The sequence below is a fragment of the Pundamilia nyererei genome, unplaced genomic scaffold (assembly GCF_000239375.1).
Source record: "Pundamilia nyererei isolate P.nyererei 1_Seehausen unplaced genomic scaffold, PunNye1.0 scaffold00055, whole genome shotgun sequence".
NCBI classification, from domain to species: domain Eukaryota; kingdom Metazoa; phylum Chordata; class Actinopteri; order Cichliformes; family Cichlidae; genus Pundamilia; species Pundamilia nyererei.
Genome location: NW_005187456.1, coordinates 941,024 through 962,687, shown reverse-complemented (window position 1 = coordinate 962,687; position 21,664 = coordinate 941,024). Strand labels below are relative to the sequence as shown.

Genomic DNA, 21,664 nt, shown 5'->3' with positions numbered 1-21,664 from the left:
CAAAAACATACAGAAAAGAGAGATATTTAGTTATAGGTTTGGTAGAATTAAAAGTGGTGAATGTGATGTCACCTGATTAAAAATTTCAGATATTTAAAAAATGACATCATTTGCGTCTCTCTACATTGCCAACTGTTTATACTGGAAACATGAGAAGCACTTAAAAGAGGTTTTTCTCCCCTGATTCAGGTTTAAACAATGTGACTCATTACTTTGATATGAATTTTAGGTTACTGTTTAACACTTCCATACTGACCGTATTCTATGCCTTTAAATCAGGGCCCAGAATTCCCTGATAAATGTCTACAACACATTTTGAACTACAGATTAATTTAGAATGTAATAAGAGCCCGTCTGACATTAAAAGATGTACGATCAATCCTTAATTAATGCTTCAGAGAGAAGGGAGAGTGTCCCATATAAGACCTAAGATCACTAACCTTTATAATAATCAATATTCATTAAATATTAACTAACACTTAAGGAACAAAACTTGTTTTTTGCAAACTAGTCAGTGGATTCAAAGCAGTGGCAAAAAAGCATATGTGTGGATTTGAACATGTTTATATATGACCCCCAAACTCCTCTTCTGATCTCTGCTTTAGTCTCAGTTTAATCTCAATAGGCTCAGAAGAAATGGACTCTAATTTCTTACATTGTGGGCACCAGTGTTTGCAGGTGCAAAGCACCAACAGACAGGTACATACCTGTAAAGTGCTTGTATTTATAAAGTGCTTTTCCAGTCTTACCACTCAAGCAGCTTCTAAACTGCAAGCAACACTTAAGATACAAAGTTTATGATATGCATCACACAACAAAACATTAAACAAAAGCTTCTTGAATGTTTTCTAGACATTGTGAGACAGGTACATTTACTAAAGAAAAAAACTATTTCTAAATTATCCCAGGCCACTAGCAATGGAAGGTATTTATTTCAGGGTTAATCTTCTGCATCTATGTGTGATCTCAGTCACCTGAGCACGTCGTGAAAGGTCACATCTCCTCCGCTGTGAAGTCGCTCCATCTCATAGCACATGTGTTTAAACAGCAACTTGTCTTTGTCCAGGTCCACCTCCAGCCTGCCTCTGAGCAGACGAAGCAGAAACTTCACCCTGGATGTGGGGATTACACCCTGGAGAGAGATGGTCACACAGTTCACGGGGTAAATTAAGAAATTATGCAACGAACTTTAAAAGCCTGAAATCCTGGGATTTAGGTGTATTTCAAAAGCTGTAAAATATCAACTGCATTTAGATTTTTTTACTCACAAAGTAACTAAGATTGTTTCTAAAGTTCTTCAACAACCTAAATCATATTTTATGAACCTTTGATTTTCATAGCAAAGGAACTATGAAGGTCCCAAACAGAAAGTGACCTGATATCTCAGCGACTGGGGACGACATTCTAAGCAAACATATTTGGCCACTAGTGTGTTCCAATAAGCTGGAAAAAAAGTATTTTGCTTCATAACAGTCAATGTGCCACCAACTATGGTTTTATCATGGCCAGAGATGTTGCCATGGTAACTGTGCCCACTCTCTTCTTGCTAATTTCTCACCTCCCGTTTGTCATCCACCATGTTCCAGATGATCTGAAAGTGCCTCAGGTCATTATAGCTCAGCAGCTGGTCCTCCTCAGTGGAGTAGAACAGAGAGAAGTTCTCCACAATGATGGCTGCAGACACAAAAAGAGATATTAATACACACACACAGAAATATTCAATAATACCAGTTCCTCTATCTATGACTTTTCATTGTGACATGTATTTCAATAGGGGAATCTTCAAATTCTCATTCAACTTTCTCATTTTTCAACTCTAACTACTTCCACATTCGTTGACCTAGAGCCACCATTCAAACTTTAAAACGTTGTACTTTTTCTTCAGTTCCAGTTTAAGTTTCATGCTACTTTTTATGCTAAGATTAATCTTAAAAACTTCTTTCAACTGCTGCTGTGTGCACAGTGTTTGCTCTGCAGCCTTCATTTTACTCTCAAAACGTGGCCATCGTTGTTCTCTTTCCAACAGTGTGTCTTTCAATGCTCAGAGAAGTAAACTTTTTGAACTGTGTGAATCCAAGTAGAGGGATAACCTTCTAACCGACCCATATAAATACACTGTATTTTTAGTCAGGAGTTTGTCTCAACAGTAGGAAAGACCCCACTTGTTAAATCGCTCCTGTCATTCAGATGTTTTCTGACTCTAACTTTTCTTTTGTCATTAGCCAGCTTTTTCTAATTTACATTTTAACCTCCTAGGACCTGGCGTCCACATATGTGGACATCACATTTTGGGTTATTTAGACCAAAATACTCAATTTTGCTCAACATGGGCCTGATTTCTACTTACGAGGACATTATGTGGCTCTTATTTTTCTTTAAAAAAAAAAGGTTAAAAAAAAATCTAGTAATTCTTTGTTTTTACATTAATTGGGCCTCAATATGCCCAAATATCAAGGAGAAATTAAAAATGCATGTCGTGGAAGAGTTCGGGTCTTAGGAGGTTAAACATGTTCACTTACTTTTCAACTTCATCTGTGTGAACGTCGGCTTTTAGCAGTTCTGAACTTTTGTTTTCAGGTGAAAATTTCTGTATTTTTAATCTCATTCAACATTTTTAACTTAAATTCAGCATTTATGTCATTTCAGCTTAAAACATTCAGCTATCAGCATTCGCACTGCGGTTTCTTCAGAAAATACATTTTCTAGTTTATATTGATATCATTATCCTTTTGCCTAAACTAAACTAAACTGTACTAACCCAAATCAAATCATAAAATATAACAAGTTACCTCGTTTTTGGACCCGACATTAAAAGGTGAGTCAATAAGATGACATTACAAGGTTATAAATAACAAAACATTGACTGACCTACAAGAAGGTTGAGCATGATGTAGGCTATAATGACATAGAAAGAGCAGAAGTATATGAGTGCTCCAGCATAGTTGCCACAGTCCGTCTCCCAGTAGCGATGTTTATCTGGGGTGCAAAATGGTGGTTGCACCTGGGGAGGGGGGAAAAAATTGCATCAACCAACAGATATTAAAACAAACATCAAATATTCTAAGAAACCATGTTAAACATGTTTTCTTATTTACTTATATGGCTAATATTAACAGTGTCCACCGGTCCTCTTTTTTGTTTTTTTAATAAAGTGGTTTAAGAAGAACGGCAACATTGAGATCAGCGGGGTATGGCCAAATAATAGAAATATAAAGAAGTAACCACAATATTATGCTGTGAGCACTAAAGACAACAATCAAATCCTCCTACTGCACTGAAATGGCCCCAGAAACCACTTCACATTTGTCTATGGGGAAGTGCACTGGACCCGCAGCCCATCTTACCATGCAGTCATGCATGATTTTATTCCAATCTTCTCCTGTGACAATACGGAAGAGAACAGTGATAGCCTTGCCTGCTGTGGAGAAGTTGGCATGCCTGCGATTGAAGGAGATAGACACACTGACACAACTGTGTAAAGAACTCCTTTACTGCACCCGCTGCTTACATCCTGTATTGTTTATTGAAAAAAATAGTAATAATAATAATAATAATAATAATGATAAGATACCTTTATTAGTCCCACGAGTGGGAAATTTCAGAATAAAGATCGGAAAAGCAATGATTACCGGTTTATGTTCTCTCCGTATTTGACGGTTCCGAAGAGAACAACTCCAGCAAATGCATAGCACAGAAGAAGGAGAAACATTCCCACGATGATGAAGAAGCTCTTGTACATGCTGACGACTACAGTGAGCAGCAGCATCTTTAGTGTCACCTTTAAGATCGTACACAAAGGTGAAAAAGCAGAATTTTATTCCTACACTAGAAAATCTATTTGGATAAAGTACTTTATCTTTTTTGTTGACTAATGTACTCACATGTTTCCCACATATTGTGAAGAACCTGAAGACAATCACACATGTGCCCATCATGTAGGTGTACGCATTCTGGAGTAGAAAATTGTACAGTAATTTTAGCTGTAGTGAAAAGAAAAATCAATAATACTGACTGAATTTGAATTTCTTTAACAGATTTTTCTAACCAGTAAGGAAAAGTGCAGAACAATCCAGATGACACCGAGCGATGTAACCAGGAGGTCATACCGATTTCGTCGACTCTGCCAGTAACCAGCGGGGGACATGGCTATCAGCTTCATTGTCACCTATAAAACAACAGCAGCAGTAAAGTAAATAAAGCCACTCAGGTACATTACAAATACCCCAGCCATCCCCCCCAAAACAGGCTCACCTCCAGGACGAATATGAAGGTAAAAACTACAGACATAGTGGCAAGGGGAAATGTTACACCGTCATCACCTACATTCCACTGAGGAAAAACACAAAAAGACCGACGTCAGTTCATACATTTAAAATTGGGTTCACATCTGCGATAATTAAAAAGCCAGCTGAGAGTGTAAACTGAACAAAGACAATTAGAAGCACTCTCAGGTAATACGGCGTCATATACTGTTAAATGAGGTGTTACCTTGACTGAGAGGAGGACAGACTGTGCCAGTACCAGCACAGCAATGCCCCGTTTGAAGAAGGGATGCTGAGTAATGTCGTACATCTTGGCCCGGAAACCTCCGTTCTCTGTCAAGCACAAAAGAAGGCAAAAAAATTCAGTGAAACCTAAACAACGATTTTGGAGAATTGTGGCATTTTTGATCATCAGTGATCAGTTATAAATGTCTGAAAAGGCTCTTGTATTGAATAACCCGGGTGATTTAACTTTCAGTAGTAACCCCTACTGTCCAACAGATGGCACTCATAGACTGTTCGATTATTATTACCTGGCCAATGAGACTTTAGTGCAGCATATTTATTCAAGTAGATAAAGGGAAAAACATGCCAACATGCTTACGTTTTTGTGAATTTGGCAAGTTTTTTTAGACAGGCTGTCTCAAACGGCAGCTTCTGCACTTCTATGAACCAAAATGTTGATCCTCTTAAGCATATTTAGAAAACCTTTCTAATCTTATCAAATCTAAGTTATCTAAGGCAGAGTACATTCATAGTCTGAATGCAGTGTCGTTGCGACTTTTATTCTATGAGCCTTTCAGATCACTTTGGCCAACTCCTCTTTGCAGAATTGTTTAATTCAGACACACTGGAGGGTTTTTGAGCATGAACGGCCTGTTAAAGGTCATGCCAAACATCTCAATCAGACGATCTTTGATTGGGTCACTCCAAAAACTTCATTTTGTTTTGTCTTTTTTTGAGTCATTAAGAGATCGTCCTCCTGCATTACCCAATGTGTGCTTGAACTTCAGGGTATGAACTGATGGCCGGACATTCTCCTACAGGATCTTCTGTTAGAGAGCAAAATTCATGATTTCATCAATGACAGCATCATGAGGCAGCAAGGAAGCCCCACCAGCATGTTTCACTGACTGTTCTTTGAAATGCTGTTCATTTTACACCAGACGTAACGGGACTACAACCTTCCAAAAAGTCCCACTTTTTTCTCGTCAGTCGACAGAATATTCGAGTTGGATTGTTCCACTGAGGCCATTCTTGCCCACTCTCTTCCTTTTTGATGAAACATGCACTGTGACTTTAACTGAGGCAGGTAAGGCCTGCAGTTCTTCAGATGTTGTTCTGGGTTATTTTGCGACCTCCTGGATGAGTCGTTGATGGACTCTTAGAGTCATTTGATAGGTTAATCCTGGGAACGCTCACCACTGTTCCAAGTTTCCTCCATTTGTGGATAATGGCTCTCATCGTGGTTCACTGGAGTCCCAAAGCCTTAGAAATGGCTTTGTAACTCTTTCCAGACTGATAAACATCAATGCCTTTGTTTCTCAGCTGTTTCTTTAGTGGCATGACGTGTTGTGTTGTGTTTGTGAGACACTTTTAACCTACTTAAGCATCATATTTCAAAAATATAATGTTCCTAAATATTATATAGTGGTTTCTTTTGCCCACTTTCAAGGATCATTTAATATCAAATGAAAAAACAAGGAAAATCAAACAATGAAATTTGCAGGTTGCGAGTCTATATACTATATGACTGCTGGCCACAAAGAGTGTTTGTAAGTACTTTGGATGTGACTGTGTGAGCACAGACCAGCTCAGTGTTTTAATGAACCACAGGTAGTGAGTGAGTGAGTGAGTGGTGCCTGCACTGAAGACCTTTGGATGAGGATCAAAGTCAGGTTGATGGTGCTGGAATAAGCGGCGGTGATGACTAAAACTTAAGCGATTGATTTTCTGTTAGCTCTCAGCCTCAACTGTACTAACAGACAATTTCCCACACTGCCTCTGAGGCACTTCTACTGTTCTCATGACTCTAATCACTAAAGGGAGAGCAGCCGCATGATTTTACTTTGTAATAAAGCTGGCAGTTTTCTTCAACTCAGGTAGGAAAATCAGATAAAGTCTGAACAAATATTTCCGCTTGCAGGCAGCAAAAGAAAGCAATGACATGTAATTCAGTGACAGAGTTCCAGTGCTGTTGCGGGTCACATATGAATAACACTGTCATACTGAGCCACTTAATGCCATCTTATATGTGTGATGTGCTAGTTAGTTAGTTTTTTTTTCAACTGTAATGTTTGACTATTTTAACCTTTTTTTAACTGCTGTAATAAAAGAGTTTACCAAAACTGTGATTGGGGGAGACATTGCATAAAAGTTATAAATTGATTTGCCTGTCATTGAGTGAAAAAACTATTTGATCCCCAAAACGTGACTTGTTATGGCAGAGTAGTAAGCCGTTACTTGTAGTTGGTTACCAGGTTTTGCACACAGTCACTGGGGGATGTTGCAAAAAAAGTATATTTAAAAAAATGTTCCTATTTCTTGGTTCTCTTATTGCTGCCTGCAGCTGTGTTTTGCAAACCATTGGTGAAATGTATTATGTTATTTTATTATGTACACTCAAACCTGGGCGAGGGGGTAGGTGTAGAGGTTGGGCTATTTTCAATCGACTCTTCAGATCCTCCCATCTTCTCTGGTCCACTGTTAGCAGAGCAGTACCCTGTTGAGATGAGACACAATCTTAACTCCTCGTGGTTGCAAGCCTAGAGGCCTAGAAGGAGTGCCACATAACTGCACCATCACCAGGTTTAATTTGTGTTGCACTATTCTATCTGATGCCAAACAACAGGGAAACACGCCTCACAAAAATCTAAAACAAGATGCATTTTAATTGGCCAGTTTTGTTTAACTAGTGGTCAGAGTGACACCATAATGCCCCACATACCACACAGTATGGTGGTAGGCAATAAAAGGCAAGAAGGTGTATCTACTATAATGTATACGCAGTACGGCTCTTACCTTGTTCTCATTGAAGTTTGCAATGACAACACCCACAAACAGAGTGAGTCCAATCATACATCCCAGAAACACAAAGACATGAATGTAGATGCCATGGATCTGCAGACACAAAGAGTTAGAAAATGTGTAGAGCAGCTGACGCACTGCAGGCATAAAATGAGAAAATTCATTGTTATATGAAATGTTAAGGATTAGTACCGGTCCAACACGGTGAATAATGACATCTCGGACCTCCACCCACCCTTTTAGTGAGAGCACTTCAAACAGAGCCAGCATGGCATTTCCCACATTGTCAAAATTAAAATTTCGTGGATTGGCCCTAGAAGAGGTCATAATGTGTGCATTAATGACTGGCTGTGCAAAAACAAATGCACACACAAGCAGAAAAACAAGTCTTACCAGACCCGTGGTACCCAGAAACCTGGTTTCTTTTCTCCAGGCTTCAGTTTCAGGTTCAGATTTCTGGAAACACTGACGTTTATTCGGAATATCCCGTGACAATCCTCCTGTGACAGGCCACAAAGTTTAACAGCAAAACACAGAACGGAACAATAATTAGAACATTTAATGAAATGGAAGAAAAGGGCTATTTTTGGATTTATGATTTATGAAAATAATATACCCGAAGACTTTCACAATAATGAAGTCTAGTGCATTACAGTAGACTTAAATAAAAAGCACTTGCATTTAACTTAAATAAGAAATACTTTTCTAGATATAGTCAATTATCTTGGAACAACTGTTTATAAAATAAAAGGTTTTGTTCTAGCACAAGCTGAAAAAAGCGTGAGGACTGTTGTTAAGAAAATAGGATAAAAGGAAACACTGTTTATTGATTTGACTGGGGAGGCCCCTTCTACTTATTCAGCCTGTAGTTCTCTGCAGGAAGTGTAGAACAGTGGGTCAGTGAGGAGTTTCTTGCTGTACCCGTGTAAGAACACTGGGGTCGTTGCACTTGGCAAGCTTTCCGGCGAACAGTTGAACTCCAAAGCTTGCGAACACCAGCATCAGCGTGAGGAGCAGAATGGAAACCTGCAGAAAAATCAATCAGGAATTTAAGACACAAGTTGAACATAATCCAAGTATGAGAGCAGTGGATGTAGAAACCTCCGTCAGGAAAATCAATCAGACAGAGTAAAAATCAATAACTACAGCACATTTCTTGTAACTATAACATTGTAACACAACTATAACTATATTCAGTTTCCAGAAAAGCTGGTACATGCTGTCCGTTTAGGAAAAACTTGCGCTCAGTTTGTAATAAAATTGGTTAATATACATAATGGGGTATAAGAAGAAGCCACTGTGAGCACTAATGCAAGTTAAGCCATCACTAAGTCACTGATCAGATGAATTAAAAAAAAAAAAAAGAAATGTGAAATTTGGGCATTAATTATTTAATACACTCTTTAAAAAAAAAGTACTAAACACTCCGCCTGCAGTCTCAGTTGGCAGATATGAAACAAAAAAGTACAATAGGGAATACCTCAAACTTTTGAGCAGCTAAAATAAGCATGAATGGGAAAATATTTTGCTTTCTAAATTTCAATTAATAGAATAGAATAAACCTTTATTATCCCATGGATGAGAAATTTAACTGAAACGACGTCAAAATCCTTCTTGATGTTGACGTCATCAAGTTCAAACTGTTTATTATTTACAGACTGGTACCAAAAAATGTTTCTGTTCGACATGCTGTGCATTATGATCTTTAAAGCACTGTATTGTGTCTTTATTTCCTTTATTGCATTTACTGTATTTTATACAGCTTCCCATTTGTTTTCTGAAATTCCTGAGCAGTGTCACTTTAATTTATAAGCAGTGTGGCGGTCAGGTTGAAGGTAAGGTATCAAGTTTAAGGTAAGAAAAGTTCATTTTCATTTAAACAAATATTTGAACCCTATTTAAATAGTTCTCCTGCAAAAATAGTAAGTCCTGTAAGAGAAGACTGAGTTATATTAATCGAAATTCACGAGAAGGTTTTTATTTTGTTTCCCTCATTAATAAAAAACAATAATCTGCTGCTACTGTAGATAAAAGAATCTATTTGTCTTGTTATCTGGTATATAAAAAATAAATAAATCACACACTCTGCCACACACAGGTGGAAAATGCAAACAGGTGCTAACCAGAAAAATCTCCTTGAATCCTTTGAGAACCTCCCGCACCACCTTCCTCATCTGGGGTACCAGCTTGAAGATCCTGAGCGGACGCAGGCAGCGCAGCATCATCAGCAGCTGAGCCCCAGACTCAGGAGGAACGTCAGGAGGTAGCCAGCACAGAAAGATCAGACTCACCTACAGCGAACACAGCAAAGCAAGCATGAATAGCATCCTACTGATTTTACAGCAACGTGGTTCATATTTTAGTTTCCAACAACAACACTGAAACTATCCATTCTCTTTTCATTTCTCTCAGTACTAAACATTGGACAAACCTGATCTACTGAACCCAAACCAAAGACTCTCCAACTTTGAAGCCTGAATAACATTCAGCATAAAATATTTCTTCTATTGACCACTTCTATTTCACATCAAAACTGCAGCTTTCAAAAAAAATCATGATAGTAAGGCACTAAAACTGGATACAGTTTTTGATTCATATGGTTACTGCATAACACTAAGTAAGGCAACATTTGCAGCAACAACAAATCTGTGAGGTGGTTGTCAGATGTAACATTTTCTGGAAAGTCATATGAATGTTAAAAGGTCCAAAATACTCCTATAATAGTTAATAGCAAACAAAAATGCATAATATCTTTGCATTTGGTCTATGAAAAACACGATGAAGCAATATTTATATTAGATTTCTCACGAGATAGATAAAGATGTCCATGACGCCTCCAAAGTCTCTGATGACAGCTGTCGGGGTGAAGAACAGACCGTCGGCCATGATCTTCAGGTTGAGCTCAATGCTCATGAAGATCACAAATACATACTCCCCAATCTGAAACAGACGCCACTGGTTTAGTGCATTTATCCCTGCGCTTGACTGTTCATGAACCATCAGTCATCTTTTTAATACCTGAAGGGTGGGGGCGTGCATAACCCTGGTGAAGGGGGATTCGAACATCATGGAGATGCAAGAGCAGATGGTCACAACAATCATAACCCAGTCCAGATAGGTGACTAAGCCCAGAAGATCACTGCAGGGAAACGCACATCAGATTTCACGCAAAGAAAAAGTAGGTTTGGTATACAGTAAGTAGGCCAAGAGAGCAATTTGGTTTGCTAGCCAGAAAAACACTAATACAATATAAAAAAAGATAGGTACGGCAAGACAAAGAGAGAACAAGGATGAGTGGGGAAAGGTATCAGAAAGTGAGAGTGAATAAATCTTAGTGTGTGTGTGTCTGTGTGTACGTGTGAGCAGGCCGATCTGTTTTACAGCAAGATGTCCCCAGGCACCAACGGTATCTGATACAAAGGACTGCTCTGCTTCTCACTTCAGTAATCAGTTTCTCTGCTCGGCTGAATTACTATCAGGCTGCATAATGGGTGAAATATATTTCACAGCTCTTCACTTCACAATTTTCATTCCTTACCACAGTTTGGGGAAGCACAACAGACAAATAATAAGCCACAGAACTAATGAGTATTCCACTGTTGCACAATGAACAGATCGATGGAGAGTCAGGCAATCAATAATTCATCACACTTACTACAGCTGGTGGTATTTGGTGTTCTTCACTGCTCCAGTTATTGGATCAGTTTTTGATCTACATATGAAGTCATAGAAAAACAAAAAACACACACACAAAAAACATACAGACAGACAGAAAACATAAGGTTCAAAACATTTTCTTACTACAAAGGTTCATATAAACACTGTATGTGTGTGTGACTGTTAGTTTAGATTTAAGACCAGTCTTACGCATTGAAGCGAGCTCGAACAATCATCCTGCAGAAGTTCCTGAAACGGTGCTCACGCCCCACGATAAAAAGAGGCTTATCGAAGTAAGGATGGTTCTCCCTCAGCTCCTCCTCCTGAACCTTCCTGCTCAGCCACACAAGCAAAGACGTGGAGAAAATACCAGTGACTTCATATCAATCACGTCAGAGAATAAACCATTGTTTAGCCATACTTAACTGAGTTACTTTTTGGTGAAGAACTTGATTTAACGTAATTATAATATTGTGTGTGAAAACCTTTTCATTTCAGCTTGTTCTTTCTTTTCTTGGATCATCTTGATCTCGCTATCCTCTCTCTGAGCATTACGATAACGCACTGTGCTGGAATGCTGGGGAAAGAAAAAAATAGACAATGTATATGACTCATTTTTTTATTACAGAAATTCCCTGTCATCTTCTTACACTTCTTGCATATACTGAGATATATTTTTAAGGACCATAGAATCAGAAGCGCTTTATCTGGCAACAAACAAGCCTAGTGCAAAGTATGTGCTGGGATGTGACTTTGTACTGACATCCTGAGTGAGAGTCTCCAGTGATTTCCCTCGGCTGATCCTCTGACTAGTAGAACCATGTCGCAGAGATCTGCAGACGCAAAAAGCAGACCATAAGATACAAGGTCTCGACAGTAAAGCACCAGTGTCTAAGTTTCTGTCTGTGTATCAAAGTGTACGTCAGACCTGCGCTCTTGCCGCACGTGATGCTGGACACTGAGTATGGAGCGTTCTTTGGCAGGCTGGCCTTCAAAAGATCCACTTTGTATCCGCTGTGTTGTGCAAGCGCTTGGAAACACAGACACAATACAGTTTGCAGTACCAATAAAACTATATACTGCCTTGCTACCTCTTGTTATCAAGTACCAATTTTTTATAAAGACATGTAGATGCTCTAAACATGGTCCTTCACCAGAGTCACTAGTTCATGATTCCAGACGGTGCTGTTTATCCAGTGAATGAGGGTACAGTTAATTGAAGCTAATCAGCTTGCAGTGAAGAGGAAGAAACTCAAAGGACAGGAAAATGGCAGCTATTTCTGACAGTGGGGGGCATAATATTAGAGAAGTAACTGAATTGGCACATTAATAAAAAATTTCATATTAAATAATGCTCAGTACAGACACACACTGACACCACAGTGCTGCCAATAAATACACTTTTGCCTTTTTAAGAGTATTTTCCCCTTCTTTAGTTAATCATTCATAACTGCCTTGCAAGCACCTAAGCATCGCTGTGTTGTTGTAGCATATCGTGATATCAAAATATCATAAGTTGCACTAGAATTCCCACCCCTAGTGTGACAAGATAGTTAGCTTTTGTCCATCTTTTAGTGTAACAAGTCATCTCTGGCTTTTGTCAGTCTGGAACCATAAGAGGACTGTAGTAACCCAGTCTACCATTGTGAAACTGGTTTGAATCATTCCATTAGTCAGTGTTTGTGTGTGTGTGAGTGAGAGAGAGACTCTGATCATTACTGTCTGTTCTGACTAACAGCAGAGCCATGTACCAGAACAGAGCTAATGACATTGTGGCACCAGCAACGTGTGTACTTTAATCATTTATGGAGACTCTGAGCGATTGCTTGTTTACTGGCAATAAGCACGCATGAATTCCTGCGTATGCTGGACTGCGCATGTGTTTGACTATGCTGGTATGTGAGCCTAATTGTGTGCTTGTGTGGAGGATGGCTGGCCAGACAGATCGTGTTATGACTACTGATAAGCTGTCTATCTTTCAGACTGACAGAATATTGGAATGGAAGGGGAGGGGGGACGGATTGGACACGGTGCCGGCAAGCTAATCTGCACTTAGTGCCAGCTCTGCCATGCTGAACAGCAAATTATCCATTTACTTCATTGCAACAGTAAATGAGTCTGAAGTGGGCCTGTGTGTGCGTCTGAGTGTGTGTGTGCCGAATAAAACAAATCAAAACAAAAAACAGAGAGAAGCATTAACAATACAAGAGTGCTGCTGTGGCACAGCTACACCTAATATGTACACGCATTATTAGTTTCACCCACACAGAGCCCACGATGCATTTTTATGACTATGGATAATGCATTGTAAACACATTTAACTCAAGTCTTTAAGGAAGGTATAAAACTGAAAGTGTATGAATTACTGTAAAAAACACAAAAACATGCAAATAACTGATTGCCTAAAAGCAGGGAGTAGATGGTCAAAAGATGTCTGTATGCGCAGGTTAAATTTAGAACAGAGGCGGATGAAACGTGAACATGTTACAGAAATATAAGTTACATTATAGTTTATTGCAGCATATTAATATCCTCATTTCACTGTGATGCGCGAGCTGGCGTACGATACGTGTATTAATCAAATTTAGCACAGTTTGTCACAATTACTCAGGTGTAGTCGTGTCTTACCGTAGGATTTTATTGATTGTAGTTTCTTTCTCCAGGAGGTTACGAGCTCGGATGCTAAATATTGACCTTCGAAGCTAAGAAAGCACGGTCAGTTAAAAAAAAACAACCTACACAGCTGTAAATATTAGGTACAACGTGGCAATCTGCTTCATTTTGCTGTATATTTACAGTCACAGAGACAAAGAAAGGAATAGCATGTAAGCGAGCAGGCAAAGAAGTCTGTGAAAGCACCTTTTGGTCAATATATTTGTTGTCTTCAATTGCTGAACGTTTGGAGTGGTCACAAGAGGAGGATGAAGCGGAGGGGAGACGCCGGAACAGACAGCTGGTATCCTGTTGCTGACGATCGATGAACTGCTTCATAAAACTCTCCCTAAAGTACACGACAAACAGCACGCACAGAAATATCATGAATTTTAATGTACGGTGTGTCCCCCTAAAGAAATCCATATTCAGAAGTAGACGATCACAAATTTATAAAGCTTATCTTAGACGCATAATTACATCAGGGCAAATTCAGCTGCAGTGGAAGCTCTTAGTGCAGCAACCCAGCAGATGGGCTGCAGAGGGAGATTTCCTTAGGGTGAAGGACTCGGCCCTGCGCTACTCGGCAACTAAACAATAAAGCTAAATTATGAGCCGGACTTTGCATCAAATATAGTTCAGTTTTACCGCTAAAGGCTGCAGAACATAAAAAGTCTGTTTTGCAAATGACCAACTAGCTGCTTTAAACTAGGAGCAGGAATGAAAACGTTACTTTTTACTTTGTTTGCATAATGTCTGGAAACTACTGGTGGAATTCAAAAGCTTCACATCTTTGGTGGTCTCTGTTAAAACCCACACTCATAAACCCACACTGAGAATTACTACTTAAAATAACATTGTCCCTATATTTAATCTTGCTCACTTTAAATGTCTGTGTATCTTTTTAGCTCTGGTGGATATCGTTCTTCATTTTCTCTTCATGACAAAAAATAGCCCAAATTATGTAAAGTTTTGTGTTTAAGGTGTGTGTTTGTGTGTTTACCTGATCCTGGGCACAGTGAAATCAGATGGAAGCTTGGAAATCTTCACCATCTGAGGTCTGTTCGGGAACTTTTCAAAGATCCTGAGTCGTAGAGGGAGCTTCTCTTTGGTGTCAGCATTGGCTTCGCTTTGCTTGAGCTAACAGAGGGAGGATGAGAGGCAGTTTAGGCACAGAACAGAACTGCAGGGCACTCTTAAAGAATGCAGTCGGCCTTGACAGCATGAGAAGAGAGGGATTTAAGTTAGAAACCAAGGAGGGGGGAAACAGGGAACGGTTAGACTGAGTTCGGGTTGTATGAAGGTTTTTGATCTTGAGATCTGCAGGTTTTCCTTGCATTCATAAGCAGAAGGTGTGAGGTTATGTGTGGGATATCCAGAGGTAACGGCTTTGAGGGTGCAGCTTTATATTTCTGCCAGATGATGGCAGCAACACACTTACCTACAACACTCACAACACATACAGTACAGACAACCACATTTAGGATGAGAGCCCACTTACTTTTCAGAAAAGAAGGGAGAAGGCAACAGAAGATAAAAAAAAAGAAAGATTACTCTGGAGGGGTTAATGGAGAAAAGAAACAATAATGACAGAATAATGTGCATGTGTGCGGGCTTAAGCAATGCAGCGCAGACTGGTGAAATCAAAAGATGACAAAGGGACTGAAACCAATTATTTCCATTAATTACATATTGGGGGGGCTGACTGAAGTTCTCTTGCAGGTATTCTCTGTATGGGTGCATGGAGATAATCCCTGATGCATTGCAGATTAGGCCTACGAGGGGAACTGGAGCTTATCATTCGAAGAAGGTGAATATTTCTCTGTCAGTCATGGCGTTGTGTGACTGTCTGTCTGCTGATAAAAACGTCCCTGCGTTCTGTTCCCCGTATAGGTATTTCTGTCAGCAGCTGTCTGACTGTGAGCGACCAAATGACTGGAACAGCCTCTCGGATCTGAGGGATAACAGCCAGAGAACAGAGAAACCTGAGAAAGGAAGGGATGGAAATCTGCCTATCCACTTCCTCTTTTTGTTTTTAGCAGACTAAAATGTTGGAGCTTCTCCTTTACCCTGAGTGGGTGTGTGGCATACTGTGAAGATGGAATTATGCACCAGCGTTCTCTTGCCTAGGCTTTCTGTCTATACTGACTCCCAAGATAGACACAGGGCAGAAAGAGAGACTGAGACTAAAAACAGGTAAAAGAGACAAGCCAACAGATGGAAGCCGGCAAAAATAACAACACAAAACTTAATTGATGATTGAAAAAAAAAAAAGACAAATGGATTTCAAGATGTAAAACAAGTCATTATTTAAAAGAACTGCGTGCTGTGTTTGCTGCAAGAGCAAAGAAGAGGAACAAAAAATGTTTTGAGCACAATCGTGAGCTTATTTTCAGTGCTGCAGTTCTTTTACTGAAACTTGAAACACACACACACGCGCACACACATCATTAATATGGACCTCCTGGCTCCCAAGGGTACTAATCAATTGGGCCAACTCAGTGAGATGTGCACCTTCAACAAACCCCTACACCCTTATCTGCTACAACAATGCAACAAAGCAAAGATTTCCCTCTATCCTTTACAGAACTTGTTCTTTTCTATCAAACTCAAAGTCTCAGTGTTTCTTTATATAAGATCATCCTTACAAGTTCCTTCTTCTCACTTACAAATCCCTTAAAGCCCGGGTCCCTCAGTACCTGTGTGACCTGCTCCACCCATACACAAAGTCTCAGATGCTAAGATCCCCCAGCCATGGGACAGAGCCTTCAGTGTGGCAGCTCCCACCCTCTGGAACTTTCTCCCAAAAGAGCTTTGCAATGCCCCGTCAATGGAGTCCTTCAAGAAACTCATCAAAAGTCATTTCTACAACTAAGCCTTCAACCTCTAGCCTTTTGTTTTTTGTATATTTATATATTTGTTTAAATATTTATACTCTTTTATAAATCATCCTTGGGTTTCTTGAAAGATATTAAAAAAAAAGTTAGCATTAAATTTCACGATCTCAGTTTCAGGTTCAGATTCCATTTATTCCTTCCCTCACTGACCTCTAATTTTTTTTATCCTCTTGTAAGAAAAAAAAACCAAAAAAAAAAAAAACCCTTCACTGTCGTGTGAGCTAGACACACTTATTCATACTCACATGCATCGAATTCACATTTAAATTTATCAATGGAACGTTGATCAGAGTCCACTGTGCCACAGATTGCTGTTTGGGGTGGCGAGTGTAGTGCAATGCATAGTTTCCTCGACTTCTAACACTGTGGAAATCTTCTCTGTGAAAGCTTCGCCTGTATGTGTACTTACATTCATAAGCTGCCATAGATCACCAACTAATGCTAACGCAGCAGGTCTTCTGTCTGTAAAATCAATAAAGTAAACAAGAATGAGGAAGAAGAGATTGCTTTCACACAAAATCTATTCTCTGCAGATTTACTGATTTTATGTGTTCCTGAAAATGAAAGTGCCTCTTTATCAGGTTTTCACTGTACTGTAATAATGTATCAATACTGTTGCTATCAAGGCAAAGATTTAAAAAAGAAGAAAAGAACCCTGGCCAAACTGGTACAATCAAGTATTATGAACATATCTAGTACTTAGTTTAAGGCTTTACAAGCTTTAAGGCACTAGAATAAATAGTTTTGTTTTAAACATTGAAAGTGGCCACTTTCATGAGTAAATCATGTATGTTTTTACTATTTCTTTTCCATATGGGCTTGGTTAAGTCTCACGCTCTGATCGAACAAGGACTCTCTAAAAATCCACTTCAAAGCAACAACACATGACATTAGCTAACTGCACCGTGCACAGTGAACGTGTTGGAGCAACAGTGAAAGGGATAAATATTTTCCTGAACACTAAAACAGCATTATAAGTGACAGCTTGCATTCGCTGCCCTATGTGCTTTGTTATATACGCCTTAAGGAATAAGCACTAAAAGTACGTGTGTGCACGTGACAAATGTGGGATATTTATATTCCACTTGTATGTCTATGTGCACATATGCACGTGGGAAAAAAAGGAATTTCTTTTTGTGTCATAGTTAACGGCTGATAAATCAAAACTACTGCTTTCCCTGCCACTGATGAGATTTAATGCATGGCGCAGTTACAATGGAGCCAAGACTAATGTGCTTTGCCTTGAGACCCATTCAGGTGACCTGCCACTGCTTCCCCCTTCATTCAAGCCAATTTCAGGCTCCGCTGAGCTAGGGAACTTTCCATCTGGGATTTCCACAGCTCTCTTGACCATGGCTGAGAGGGGTGAAAAAAACTAATACTGACCATTAGCATTAAGCATTAAACCCAATTCAGTCATAGCCGTAGTTCAGGGAGAGCATGAAGCAGTCAGGATTGAAATAGCCAGAGCCAGAGAGTATTGAAGATTGAGAGAATTCAGAGGGAAAAATCAACTGCTTTTCTTTCTTTGCTGGTAGAAAGAAGCAAAGCCCTGTATAAGGATGAAGTTCACCTTGTTATCCAATAGTAATACTTTTATCCATCTACAGGTGAACACCCCAACTTTTCATGATAGCTTCATTTTACAGCTGCAAGAACAGCTCCATTCGGATAAAAATCCCATTTAGCAGAAGGACAAATGGATCTGCGAATTAGAAGACTGACTCAAACAGGTTAGTGTCTACAGTATTAATATTCGCAGTGGACAATCCTTCTGAACTCTCAGTCCTGCAAAGCGAATCTAGCTCACGCAAACACTGATAATACTTGCGAGTGGCCAAACAATGAGGAACTCATGAACAGCCGCCTACCAAACTGCGGCCCACACACATCCGTCAAATGCCTGTGGGAGTGCATGAAATCATCTGCATTTTACCATTCAGCCTGCCTTTCACCAGCCCCACCAGACAACAGCTGTGTACGCGTGAGGATGTGTGCGTGCGTGACCCCAGACGGCACATTTTCGTAATAATAACACAGCTTTACTTGTTGTGCGATCCATCATTCGGCACATCTGCAGTGTGCGTCGCTCTCTTTTTATGAATTTGTGCCAGCTCAACAATTTTAGCCATGATATATGCCAATATTAAAATGCTGAAAAATTCAAGAACACGCACGGTCATTGTAATTGGAAACAACCTATTTGCATTCCTCAAAGTCTTCCCCAGGCCTGTGAGCCTAAAGCTGCAATACCCAGTGGAAGGAGATCAGAGAGCGAGTAAGCAGGGTCACCCTCTTTCTTCACATTAGTTGGGTAATGAGGCATACTGCGGAGTTGCTGTAAAGCCACACAGCCCATAAACCTCTAATAGCTACCCCTGATACTCAAAACAACTGCAGGTGCCATTGTCTGAAAGTCCAAAACTGTATCACGTTCAGCTATGTTGCTTTGGGCTTAAAAAAGATTAATGGGTTAAGGGGGTATGTTGAACCTAATTTTAGTTTTGTATCCCCATGCTTGCCTTTCTTGGTCTCACGTAGCCTCTTGTTTTTTCCCCTATTATAGTCTTTCCTTTTTAGATCCAAAAGTATGAAAATACTGTCAGATATTCTGTATGCCTACATGTTGGAAATTCTTGCCATGAATGTGCGACGACAGCCCAAAGCAAACATAATAAATAATGAAAGAAAAATCACTTAAAATTGCATTTCAATAAAGACTTCTTTCTTTTATGAAAATGTGCATGTGCTTGTGTTTTATTGTGTGTGCTGATGCTAGTTTCAGAAAATGACAGAGGCACAAGGCCGGGAGTGTTTTTAATAGAAAACTGAAAGTGACATTGAAAAGATAAGAAAACATTGTTTTGGGATTCTCTAAGGGGGTATGCTCTTTTCTTCTCCGCTCCCTCTGTTTTCCTCGCCTTTCTCCCCCTCTGCTAGATCCCCAAATAAGTCCTTGGTCCATTAAATCAAGAAGATTGAGGACAGGCTTTTACTTTAATTCATAAATAATGAAATCTCTAGTGGGAGGTAATAAAACAATAAAACTTTTCAACGCTTCTGGTTAAACGAAATTCTTCTGAACAAAAGATTTTTAATGTTAAACATTTAACAAAATATGGAGGTTCCAGCACAGATATAAGAGAAGACAGAACTGACATGTCCAAGCAAGCTACATCATATTCACACAAATGTAGAGTAGCCTTTGTTTTTTCTCAGAATTTATATAAAGACATGTTAAAGTAATTAAAGGATCACTATTGCAACACTGATACAGCATGCTCCTGTCACCGTTGCACAATAGTAATTAATCATTCTCTACCTCATTCATACCCAACTGTTATGTCACAACATCAGATTTTCAAGACACACTTATTGTGGGAAAAGCGACAATGATATTATTACAATATCAATAATGCTGCTGGTCAAGTTCCCTTATAAATTTATCTTTTATTGCAAATGAGTTAACGCTCACATAGTATACTTACATGTCTTGTGACAGGTAAAGGCACTGGAAAAATAAGCTTATTATTCTGTTCTATATAGTGCAAATGTTGCTCTTTAAGGAATTCTGATCAACAGCTGCACTATATGGGATATACCTGCAGCTGTTTAAAATAAGCTTACCAACACCGATGGACAAAAAGACAATCTCAATGCCTTTACCTGTCCTCTGCCCTTTCCACATAAAACTATAAAATAATTTAAAAGCCAGAGAGAAAGTGTCAAAGAACAGAAGGAAAAGACTGCATAGGATTCAAATGTCAGTTTGTTTGTATTTGTTAACCGACTGCAAATTTTAAGGCAGCATAGCTTTCAGCTTTTCTTACTTTCTTCTTGTCCCCTTTAAGTATTTTGCAAATGTGTTCCTCATCACTCATCTACCTGGCCTGAGGACCTGTTTGGTTGCTAGAATATTCAGCTTCACCCAAACAAACAGATATGCAAAAATCAGTGTGTGTGTGCAATAAGAAACTGATTTTTCACTACTGACAATTCATACCTTGCACAAATAAAAAATGCATTATTATCATCATCATTGCCTTTAGGGGTAAACACCTTTCTCTATCTTCGGGCACTCTATAAACATCCCCCTTCCCTTTCAAGCTCCTAGCCTCTGGTCCTGCACTGTTCTGTGAGTAGGAACAGTTTGTTGGATGAAGACAGGCCATCAGTCTCTCTCACCACATAGCCCACCAAACTATGGCAGCATAGATGAAGGTAGCACAATAGCAGGCAGCAACAACATGCAACCTCCTCCTTTTGAAAAGGTTTCACTCACAATTTAGATATGCATACCGCCTGTGGTTTTATGAGCACTGTTAACAAAATTACTAAACCTTAATCGATTATTATGATGATTAACTTATTAATACAAAAAAAGAGTAACATAAGAGAGTAAAAACATTTCCCTCCTCTATAATTCTTGTCTTGCATGCATGACTTCACCTTGTTCTCACTCCTGGTCAGTCACTTGATCAAAGATTGGGATTTGAATGGTGATTTGACTGAGGACGTTTGACAGGTGGAGGTGCCGCCAACGCTGTGATTAGTGGACAGCTTGCCCCACCACCTGAGTCACAGTCACCCTGTGAGGGTGTTTCCTATTAGTTGTGTACTAAAGCACACCTAGGAGGCTGTGAATGAGTGTGTGCGCCTAGTGTGTGTGTGTGTGTGTGGCAGGGATCTCCTTCCTCCTTTCATTTCTGTCTAGTCATCTCCTGTCCCGGTCTTCCTTTCATTATGCATTTCCATCTAATTTCATCTCAAGCAATAAATACACAATCCTAATCAACATTGATGAGTGGAGGATGAACATCTGTGTATGTGTGTGTTCAAGAACCAATAAGACTTTCCTGTTACTTTTGTACTCATGATGCTTGAGTGTGGAGGAATAAGCCAGTTTGTTAATCAGCTGCAGTCCTGCTTACTGTCATGTCTGTGATTATCCATGATCCCTCTTTATATGTGCATACAGTGCATGCATAGTTGAATGTGCCTGTGTGCATACAAGCATAACTGTACTCCTGCTTCCGGGCTCTCTGATTACAATGCACTGATTCACGACTGTTAAACCTGCCAAAGCCTCATGCATCATTAAACCAATCAGATAACACAGCATAGAAAGTTTGATCCCCTTGATCACAGTGCCTTTATACTCCTGCTCAC

The 21,664-nt window shown here is 39.5% G+C and overlaps 1 protein-coding gene across 1 annotated transcript in view; it reads right to left on the bottom strand.

Moving 5' to 3' along the window:
- Positions 1-21,664, bottom strand: part of nalcn (sodium leak channel, non-selective) — a 63,435-nt gene that overhangs the window by 1,950 nt on the left and 39,821 nt on the right. Inside the window, exons 17-41 of the mRNA XM_005733936.1 lie at positions 14,602-14,738; positions 13,806-13,947; positions 13,575-13,648; positions 11,875-11,976; positions 11,710-11,779; positions 11,432-11,523; positions 11,157-11,279; positions 10,945-11,001; positions 10,308-10,428; positions 10,098-10,229; positions 9,413-9,580; positions 8,211-8,315; positions 7,683-7,789; positions 7,482-7,602; positions 7,284-7,382; positions 6,891-6,984; positions 4,489-4,595; positions 4,252-4,329; positions 4,046-4,165; positions 3,882-3,950; positions 3,630-3,778; positions 3,345-3,438; positions 2,869-3,001; positions 1,559-1,674; positions 975-1,132 (exon numbers count right to left, since the gene is read on the bottom strand). Coding sequence (XP_005733993.1) covers positions 975-1,132; positions 1,559-1,674; positions 2,869-3,001; positions 3,345-3,438; positions 3,630-3,778; positions 3,882-3,950; positions 4,046-4,165; positions 4,252-4,329; positions 4,489-4,595; positions 6,891-6,984; positions 7,284-7,382; positions 7,482-7,602; positions 7,683-7,789; positions 8,211-8,315; positions 9,413-9,580; positions 10,098-10,229; positions 10,308-10,428; positions 10,945-11,001; positions 11,157-11,279; positions 11,432-11,523; positions 11,710-11,779; positions 11,875-11,976; positions 13,575-13,648; positions 13,806-13,947; positions 14,602-14,738 — 2,768 coding nt within the window. The remainder of the gene's footprint in view (positions 1-974; positions 1,133-1,558; positions 1,675-2,868; positions 3,002-3,344; positions 3,439-3,629; positions 3,779-3,881; positions 3,951-4,045; positions 4,166-4,251; positions 4,330-4,488; positions 4,596-6,890; positions 6,985-7,283; positions 7,383-7,481; positions 7,603-7,682; positions 7,790-8,210; positions 8,316-9,412; positions 9,581-10,097; positions 10,230-10,307; positions 10,429-10,944; positions 11,002-11,156; positions 11,280-11,431; positions 11,524-11,709; positions 11,780-11,874; positions 11,977-13,574; positions 13,649-13,805; positions 13,948-14,601; positions 14,739-21,664) is intronic.